This window comes from Octopus bimaculoides, chromosome 12 (assembly GCF_001194135.2).
Source record: "Octopus bimaculoides isolate UCB-OBI-ISO-001 chromosome 12, ASM119413v2, whole genome shotgun sequence".
NCBI classification, from domain to species: Eukaryota; Metazoa; Mollusca; class Cephalopoda; order Octopoda; family Octopodidae; genus Octopus; species Octopus bimaculoides.
Window position 1 is genome coordinate 64,202,845 of NC_068992.1, and position 10,188 is coordinate 64,213,032.

Consider the following 10,188-nt stretch of genomic DNA (forward strand, 5'->3'; position numbering starts at 1 on the left):
ATATATATATATATATATATATATATATATATATATATATATATATATACATATATATATATAGATAGATAGATATACATAAACACATATAATTTGTTACACGAATATATCTAGATATAGACATATAAACACACACACACATTTCAGCAACATTTTTACATCCCACTTCTAAACCACCTGTCAGTTTTCCACTCTTCCAAGTTCATCCAAGAATTCCATCATATTCTTCCAAATAGTTCCACTCCCTAAATAAATGGTAAAGTGGAACAATCAGGAAATTAGAAACTGGATTTCACCATTACCTTTTTGCTTCAAAGTCACCATCATCACCACCACCACCACCACCCTCTCACTTACCCCACTACCACCACCACTCATTGTTTTTCCATAGACTTAGTAGAGGACAGGGATCTTCTTTGACCTTGCGTTGTTTGTTGTTGAGGGTGGTAGTGGTGGTGGTTGCAATGTATATAAGAACCCTTCATATCTTACCTGTCACTTGTTTCAGTCATTGGACTGTGGCCATGCTGGAGCACAGAACTTTTTTTGGGGGGACTTTATGTTGCATGGGATTCATAGTAAGGGATGGACAACAACAACAACAACAACAAGAAGATTAAAGAAGAAAAGAGAGAAAACAGATAGCAGAAAAAGGAGGAGAAAACGAGAGGATAGCAGAAGACAAGGGGGAGGGTGGAAGAAATGGCTAATAAGCAGTGTGGTGTAGTGGTGAAGAGTTGAGGAGGATCAGGGGTTCAGGAAGTTAACTCTTGTAGCTGTATGAGTATATCTTTGTCTATGTTGGCCATAAGTTGGTCAAACAGTAATTGACCATGGAGCTGCTGGCATATGGTCAGCTGTGAGACGACGAATTCTTTGAGAGACACTGCATGCACTGGATCATGGCGCAACAACTGAAATGAGAAAAGGACAATCATTACAGACAGATACATAATTATCTATATGTTGTTGACAGGTCACTAATAACGGTGCCAGAGAGGTTTGTGAGCGGAAACCCCAGACCAGTCCTGCAATTTGCAGACAGACAGTCAAATAACTAAGTGCAACATGTGTGTGTGTGTGTGAGAGAGAGAGAGAGAGAGAGAAAAATCATTGTTTTAATGTCCACTTTTCGATGCTTGCATGGGTTTGATGGAATTCATTGAGGCAGGTTTTCTACAGCTGGAGGCCCTTCCTGTGGCCAACCCTCATCGATTTCCAAGAAAGGTAATATTTACTCAATGCCTGACATGTTCTTCACGAAAGGCTGGAAATGAATGACACTACTTGTATGGACAATGATGCTTGTTTATGACTAGGTCAGAGCAAGGGCACACATGTACACACACACACAAGCTTCTACACAGTTTCCACCTATCAAATCCACTCAAAAGGTTTTGGTCGGCTCAGGGCTTTATAGTATAGCAAGGTTCCATGCAATGGGACTGAACCCAAAATTCTGCGATTGGGAATGAACCACACAGCCATACCTGAGCCTCTGCGTTTGTGTAGTTTTTGTTTAGCTTGAGTTGGCTCTGATTGAGCAGTTACTCCAGCCATGACCATCCAAACTGCTATGACACTATGATCATCAAGCAGTGTGTATATGAGTCTGTGGGGAAGCAAACACAAAGACATGCACACATATATCTTTTAGTTAATGCAGTCACCTAGAAGTTCTGAGTTCAATCCCAGGTAAGGCACTAAAGTAAATCAAATAGCACCTGAGGCTGGCGCATACACAGCTGAAATTTAGTGAAAAGCAACAACCAAAATGAGGACACCATTTTGACTAAAACATAATATAAAAATTCCTCACCTCAGAAATACAGAATTGTATTATAAAAGATATTGTCAGGATAAAAAGGAAGGACACATTATTTATGGTAGAGACCTGATGATGATGGTTCACCAATCTCATGAATTGGTTTTGGCAACAAACATCTCAGTTCTCAGATCAAGGAACTGCCTTATTTAACTATATTTTAAGAGGCTGAGAGATTCAGACATTTTTACTCTTAGATGTAATCTTTGAGCAAACTCAGTGAGACAGACTGGTGTCTCCATGCAAGTTAGCAAATGTGCTGAAGCCCTCATTTGCTGTCAGTTTACTGTAGTTTCTAGCATACATGTTGATAATGTATACAGTGATAGTACAGACAAGGAGTCTAAACGTTTAACCCCTTAGAATTTAATCTGGCCACATCTGGCTCCAATATGCCTCGTGCTTTAAGTTTAAACTAGCCCGGTCTAGACAAACACATCATTGAAATCTCAAGACTATGAGACAATACATGACTGATTCAAAACAATATGAATAAATAAGCTTTACATTTGATAGCAATTTAAACATTAAAGGGTTAAACAGTGTCACCGTCTTTCCAAATCCTGCTACGGATCACATGGAATTTTTGGTCCTTCAAACTCGTCTCAACCTACCATTTTGGCCTGAAAAATTCGACTTGTCTATAGAAAAAAACTATGGTAATTTCAGTCACAAAGCTTAGATCAGCATGAAAATTTGGAAGAGGTCACTTGCCAAGCAGTGGGATTGAACCGGAGATATCAATAGAGAAAGCAAAGTTTTAAAACATTTACTTATACACCAGCACTAATAGCAACAACCTTAGCAGGAAATTTAGAATAAGACAGGAGCGCTTTCTCAGAGAAGAATTTCTTGGAATGAAGGAGTGTCTTTAATGCTTAGGAAAAGTTTAGTGCAAAAAAGACATGCACAATATAGCTTGGGGAGTTCTAGTCTTGGTCCGAGTCCAACCCTGATCAAACACACTTAGAACAATCAGTTCTCAAGTCATGGTTCATTTTGACTTAAGGACAGCAGTTTTATTTAGAAGGAGTGGGCAAATCAATTACACTGACCTCAGTACTTGACTAGTACGATATTTTATTGACCCCAAAACAGAATGAAAAGAAAAGTCTACCTCAGCAAAATTTGAACTCACCATTTGCTTTCGTTTTTCATGCTCTGTATCTGTGTTTTCTTCATTGCTCTCAGCATCTTCTTCTTCTCCAATAACAAGACAGCTGAAAAATAAAAAACAAACAATATTTTCACAATTTATTTTACATGGAACACTTTCCCCACAATTCCACAGTAATTATTTGGTAGCTGTCATTTTAAATTGAGCACATTAATTACCAACAATTAAAATATCCCCATCATCACTGTAGCATGATGAAGACTGGGTCTTCAGATTCTCATATCATTTGTGGATTTACTACATTCTTTCCTTTAGCTATTTGTCAACACATTGAAGCATCTCAAGGCAATAGATCAATAAAAAAGAAAACTCAGATGGAATGGTCAATGCTGGAATTATCTTTTACAATATGCAATGTGAAATGAAGTGTTTTGCTCAAGAACATAACATGCTGTCTGGTCCAGAAATCAAACCCAAGATCTGGCAATCTGGCAATCTGGAGTGCAACACCCTAACCATTAGGCCATGCACCTTTACAAGTTAAAATCCAGTAAAAATAGTGCAATTTATACACAGGTAAATATGGAAATAATTTTATTAATAAAAAGTGATTTCAATAAAGTATAAATTTTCCTCTCTTTGTCACACACCCTGAAATACCATCTTGCACCCCAAGAAATTGTGAATATCCCAGGCAGGGAATCCCTTTCTTAACAGATAGCAAAGTAACAGTGAAACTAGACATAAAACAGTTCCTCCAACTTACTCTGTCTGCTTCCCCGTATCGCAGTCAGCACGACAAATGTCATGTAGAACTTCAACACACACATTCAGGATTCCAGAAAACCTCTCGGTTATAGGGCTGAAACAAGTGAAACAGTGGGAAAAGAAAGTAAAGAAAAAAAAAAAAAAGCTGATAATTGAGATTTAAGAAATAGGCTTTTAAAAAGATTGATAATCAATTTCTTGTTCTTCAGCAGGATTTGAACTCAGAATGTAAAGGGGCATATATAAACACTGCAAAGCAATTTGTCTATCAGGCTACAGATTTTGCCAATCCACAACATCAGCAGCTACTTAGTAACACACCAGCTGTAACAACACATATCTAAAGAAGTTATTGCTACATCTCACTACAATGTAGAGCAATACCTACAGCTAAAAGGACAGAGCTGATCAATGAATGATACAGAGCAGAAAAATAATCAAATATCAGATAAGACAGGAACCAAGGAGGTTAAGTGGTGGTGGTCTGCATTGGCCCTGTATAACTATTGAACTTATACTGAAGCTAATGGTTATTGCAATTCCTAGAAATATCAGATAATCTCTATGTCACATACCAAAATGTTAAAAAAACCCAGAAAAACAAAACACACACCAGATTATGTAATTTTAGATAGATCCACCATCATCTCTCTCCTGGTCAGAGTAATCATGTATCACCTTTATAGCTCGTGAAACAATCCAACCCATGCCAGCATGGAAAACAAACGTTAAATGATGATGATGAGAGGCAGATCACAGCTTGACTGTTTTTGATCATAGGTCTGCTCAATCATGACTGTCTTGGAGTTAAACGCCTCCCACAAACACACACAGACTCAGAACTACATCAGTACAAGGGATTACAAGAACACAAAAAACGGTGAGACAAACCTCAAGTTCATGGTAAGTAGTGAAGACAACGCCAGGGCTGATAACTTGCGGTGCTCAGGTTTGGTTATAGAATCCATCTTCTCAAACCACAAATCCAGTAACATGCCAAGTAATGTTCGACTCTGGAAAACAATGGTATTGTACATTTGGGGAAAGGGAATTAGAACAAATGTTTAAAAAGTTATTCAACATGCATACATATTGTTGACATCATATGAATTTATAAACTTTCAAGAGAATGAGGAATAATTCCTTTTTGGAACTGGCCTTTGAAGAACATAAAGCTATAAATAATAGCGGGTAAAATATAGAACTGAAAAACCCTTTTGAATGAAAGAAGTCGAAGGGTGCCCATGGGACATGAACCAACAACTCCTGTGGACATGACAAGCATTCTACTATTGTAATCAACACAATTATTGCAATTTCTCTACCCATTTTAGAAACATTATTCTGTCATGTCAGCAGCAGATGTGGGTTTGAGTCCCAAGGGGAGCCTTCAACTCTTCCTATCACAAAGGGTTCTTCAACCAAATATTTACAAAATATTTATAGCTTACATGTAATTTGAGAACCAGTTCCTATGTTTATATTTATATATATCATCATCATCGTTTAATGTCCCCATGCTAACGTCTCCTTCATTGGACACTGAACTCGGCTTGTGAAGACCTGTTGGGGCAAGTGAAAGCGAAATCATGAAGGCACCTGTACCAATGGAACGCTAAGAGCACCGTTTGAGCGTGATCGTTGCCAGAGCAGCTGTCTGGCTTCCGTGCCAGTGACACGTAAATAGCACCATTTGAGCGTATCGTTACCAGCGTCGCCTTCCTGACACTTGTGCCGGTGGCATATGAAAAGACATTCGAGCGAAGTTGTTGCCAGTGCTGCTGGACTGGCTCCTGTGCAGGTGGCACGTAAAATACATCATTTTGAGCGTGGCCGTTGCCAGTACCACCTGACTGGCCTTCGTGCTGGTGGCACGTAAAAGCACCCACTACACTCTCAGAGTGGTTGGCGTTAGGAAGGACATCCAACTGTAGAAACTCTGCCAAATCAGATTGGAGCTTGGTGTAGCCATCTGGTTCACCAGTCCTCAGTCAAATCGTCCAACCCATGATGTATATATATATATATAGAAAAGGTTTGATTCAAAGCTTGATGCTAATCCTCAGCCATTGGAAATTTCCATAGGATGAGAGTTTGCATCACGCTTTGAAACTTAAAGTACCAAGCAACTTGAATCAAACTGTTTTGATCCATACATGTAACTCCCAATAAATGTGTTGAGTGCCCTTCTTTCGCCCATCCACTCACTTGTGTGTGTGTGTATGTGTGTATATATAATTTAGAGAAAAGAACCAATTTGGATTTTTATCTCTAATATTATTATATATATATTGAAAGCGGACATTAAACGATGATGATAATGATATATATATATATATCTATATATAGAATGTACCACCTGGGGTAGCCCTTCCGTTTGCCACCCCCAGACCCCACAAGAAACACATTGCCTACAGCAGACACAAATTGTGTGTGTATGTGTGCAGATATGGGTGTGTGTGGTTAAGAAGTTTGCTTCACAATCAAATGGTTTTGGGTTTGTTCTCTAGGCACCTCCAACTATAGCGTTGGGTCACCAATGCCTTCTGAATTAAGTTTAGTGTGTATCTATATATATATTTAGACATATACATATATATATATATTTAGACATATACATATATATATATATTTAGACATATACATACATATATACATATATATAGACATATATATACATATATATATTTAGACATATACATACATATATATATATATATAGACATATATATAGACATAGACATATATATATATAGACATATATATATATAGACATAGACATATATATATATATAGACATAGACATATATATATATATAGACATAGACATATATATATATAGACATAGACATATATATATATATATATAGAGAGAGAGAGAGAGAGAGAGAGAAAGAGAGAGAGAGAGAGAGAGAGAGAAAGAGAGAGAGAGAGAGAGAGAAAGAGAGAGAGAGAGAGAGAGAAAGAGAGCAAGAATATGTATGGATATGGTTGTGTATGTGTGTGTAACCATACATATTTATTCTTGCTATGAAATTTGCCCCCCACCCCCACCCTCATTGTTAGGAAAAGCTTGAGATGTGGGTTGAAATGACTAGTGTGCCAACTTTGGCTCATTGGGATTGGATTAGCTTTCGTTAAGCTAATAGAACGAAAAAAATTCTAACCACAGGGTCTAATTGCCTAATTTTGGTATAACAAGGTTCTGTACACATTTATTCACAACATTCACACTGAATTAGTAGTACTCTAATAACTAACCAATTAATTAACCATTCAAATTTGACATTACCTCTTTGTCCATTTTAGCAGACTCCTGTGCAAGGAATGACCAGAAATACTCCTGATTCTGCAGAAGGACACGGCCAAGGATATACAGTTGCATTGATAGCACAGTAACCAATTCCTGCAAATAGTCAAAATAAACATTCATAGCAGTACAGTAAATAATTCTTTTCATATAAAGCAGGGGTGGGGAAACGTTTTAGTGTGGCGGGCAAAAATTTCCAAAGGAAGAGGTCTGCAGGTGGATCACAAGTTCTAACTCATATATCCGTGTAAATCTTGCATATATCTATGTATAATTCGATATACATTAATAATGATAAGTTTAACACATTAAATTAACGCGTAACATCTTCATTAACACCACCACTGAATTTAGGACGTTTATATTACTTATGAGGTACTCTATATTTTTCAGCTACAGTGCAATAGGATCTCAAGGGGGTGGTAAAACCTAGCAATATGTGTCTTATAGTGATAACAAAATTTCCATTCAAATGACAATTACTGGGCGATTTTCTTTTCGAGTCTGACCGTTTTAAGTCGTAGTGGAAACATGACCTATGTCACAAACAGGCAGACGAATATTGTATAAATTTTATAATTGAAAAATTTACAAGAGTTTGCACATATGAGTAAATCAGCCAGATATAAAGGGATTTTTTTCCTTATCTTTGGATCGGTGATGGTGCCACATGAAAAGCACTAAGAGCACCCTGTAAAGTGATTGGTGTTAGGAAGGGCATCCAGTTGCAGAAACCCTGCCAAAACAGGCAATGGAGCCTGGTGTGGCTCCTCGCCTTGCCAGCTCCTGTTAAACCATCCAACCGATGCCAGCATGGAATACAGACATTAAATGATGATGATGATGTCAGGAGGAAAAGCAATGCCCACAATCCTTTACAGGGTCTCCAAGACTGGTTCAAAGAAGAGAGGCTTTTACAGGGGCCTCTGAGATTGATAAAGAAATAGGGAAGAAGGTATCCTGAGACTAAAGATTGGGCGCAAAAGGGGCCCCATGGAATCCCATCAGACGTTCTTGAATTCTATCAGTCCACCAATTTAGATTGGTACCTTTTTCTTTTTTTTTTTTTATCAAACCCTGAAAATATAAGATTTGAACTGAAAACAGAGAGTTAGAATAAATTCTGATATCACAGTAATCAAATCCTGTAAACAGTCAAGACAAAAATTGGTAACACATAATCGATTCTGTTAACCCTTAAAGCATTTAAATGGCCTTATCTGGCTCAAATACTCTCTGCATATGTTAAAATTGGCCTAGTCCAGCCTCTCATACCTACCCTGCAATGTCATTCTAAAAATAAATAATCACATAATTGAAATCTCGAAGCTACAAAATAATGTATGATTAATTTAAAATATGAATAAATAAGAATTGCATTTGACAGAGATATCTGAATGCTGAAGGGTTTACACATTAAACAAATGAAAAACACTCAACAATAATTCAGTCTGTTTAATCACACACACACACTTTCCTACCATCTTTCTCTCAAGCTAAAGAGGGAGCCTTCACATGGTAACAATTCAAGAAGCTAAAAACAGCAGCCAAACCACCCTCAGATCACATCCTTACATTTTTTAGAATGTAGGCTCAGACAGACTGCATACCAACCAGAACATTACAATCATCATCACCACACACACCTCATGCAGACAGACTGAGAAAGGAGGTGATGTTACTTACGTTATTCTCTAAGGTAGTTTTGAAAATGTGGGAAAGCAGAGGTTGGAACGCTTGAGGAGCCTCCAAGGGGAATGATTGGAAAATTAGTTCAACTGCCTGTTTAAAGAAAAATAAATGAGAGAGAGAAACCTTTAACCTGTCGCGAAACTTACAAATATAAAATACTGGGCAAGAGAGTGTTTGCATGTTTGTTTGGTCAACTAAAAATTGCATGCTTTTATGATCTGCCATCAATGGATGATCTCAGGAAGAAGGTAGAATATGGAGGCCTTGCAAACAGGAAATTCAGATAGTTAAGCAAGAATATATGTGGAGGCACATGGTTCAGTGGTTAGAGCAGAGGACTCGCAGCGAAGAGATTGCAGATTTGAATCTCAGACCGGGGCGATGTGTGTGTTTATGAGTGAAATACCTAAGTTCCATGCGGCTCCAGCAGAAGGTAATTGGCAAAATTCTGCTAACTCTTTCACTCTTTCCTTCTGCATCTAGCAGCTAACTGGCGATGAACCAGCATCCTGTCCAGGTAGGGAACCTATACACCAATGAAACCAGGAAACCGGCCCTTATGAGCCAGGCATAGCTCGAGAAGGAACAAACAACAAGCAAGAATATATGTTAAAAACATTCCTAAAACTGATTAACCCTTTCGTTATCAACCCGGCTGAAACCAGCTCTGGCTCTGTAGTACAAATGTCTTGTTTTCATAAGTTTTGAATTAAAGTCTTCCACTGAACCTTAGTCACAATTTATGTTCCTAACACTAGCTTAATGATAACTGAGTTATTTTACTAAATTCTTTGTTATATTCAAAGGAATTGAAAGAAACACAGAGCATCTCAAAGTAAATACAGTAACAAAAGGGTTAATGTAGGCATAGGAAGAAATCAAGTGACAGGAGAGAATGGTTTGACAAAAATCAATCTTGTCTTCCACCAACATTGCCATACAGCCAATGCCATCGATTCTTCTATGAAGGAATTGGTCTACAGAGTCATCAACGCCATCACCATGAAAGAAGCATTCAGCAAAGAAGAACCTAAATTCTTGGATACGAGATAAAGCCACTGCTGCTGCCAAGGCAAGAAGTTTGCTTCCCTAACCGAATGCTTCCGAGTTCAGTCCTATTGCATGGCACCTAGGACAAGTGTCTTCAACTATAGTGTTGGGCTGATCAAAGCCTTGAGTGGATTTGATAGATGGGAACTGAAAGAAGCCCATTGTATGTATGTGTGTGTGTGTGTGTGTGTATATATATATATATATATATATACACGCACACACATTATATAAGGGCTATTACTACATGTAAATGCCTCACACTGTAAAGGGACACTGAAGTCAAACTATTTGTATGTATGTATATATCATGGCACTCTGTCAGTTATGACGACGAGGGTTCCAGTTGATCCGATCAACGGAAAAGCCTGCACGTGAAATTAACATGCAAGTGGCTGAGCACTCCACAGACACGTGTACCCTTAA

The 10,188-nt window shown here is 37.9% G+C and overlaps 1 protein-coding gene across 1 annotated transcript in view; it reads right to left on the reverse strand.

Moving 5' to 3' along the window:
* Positions 1-495: 495 nt before the first annotated feature.
* LOC106884472 (importin-11) overlaps positions 496-10,188 on the reverse strand; it is a 66,799-nt gene continuing 57,106 nt past the window's right edge. The window contains exons 23-28 of the mRNA XM_052972227.1: positions 8,707-8,802; positions 7,003-7,116; positions 4,602-4,723; positions 3,709-3,804; positions 2,964-3,045; positions 496-914 (exon numbers count right to left, since the gene is read on the reverse strand). Coding sequence (XP_052828187.1) covers positions 756-914; positions 2,964-3,045; positions 3,709-3,804; positions 4,602-4,723; positions 7,003-7,116; positions 8,707-8,802 — 669 coding nt within the window. The 3' untranslated portion in view covers positions 496-755. The remainder of the gene's footprint in view (positions 915-2,963; positions 3,046-3,708; positions 3,805-4,601; positions 4,724-7,002; positions 7,117-8,706; positions 8,803-10,188) is intronic.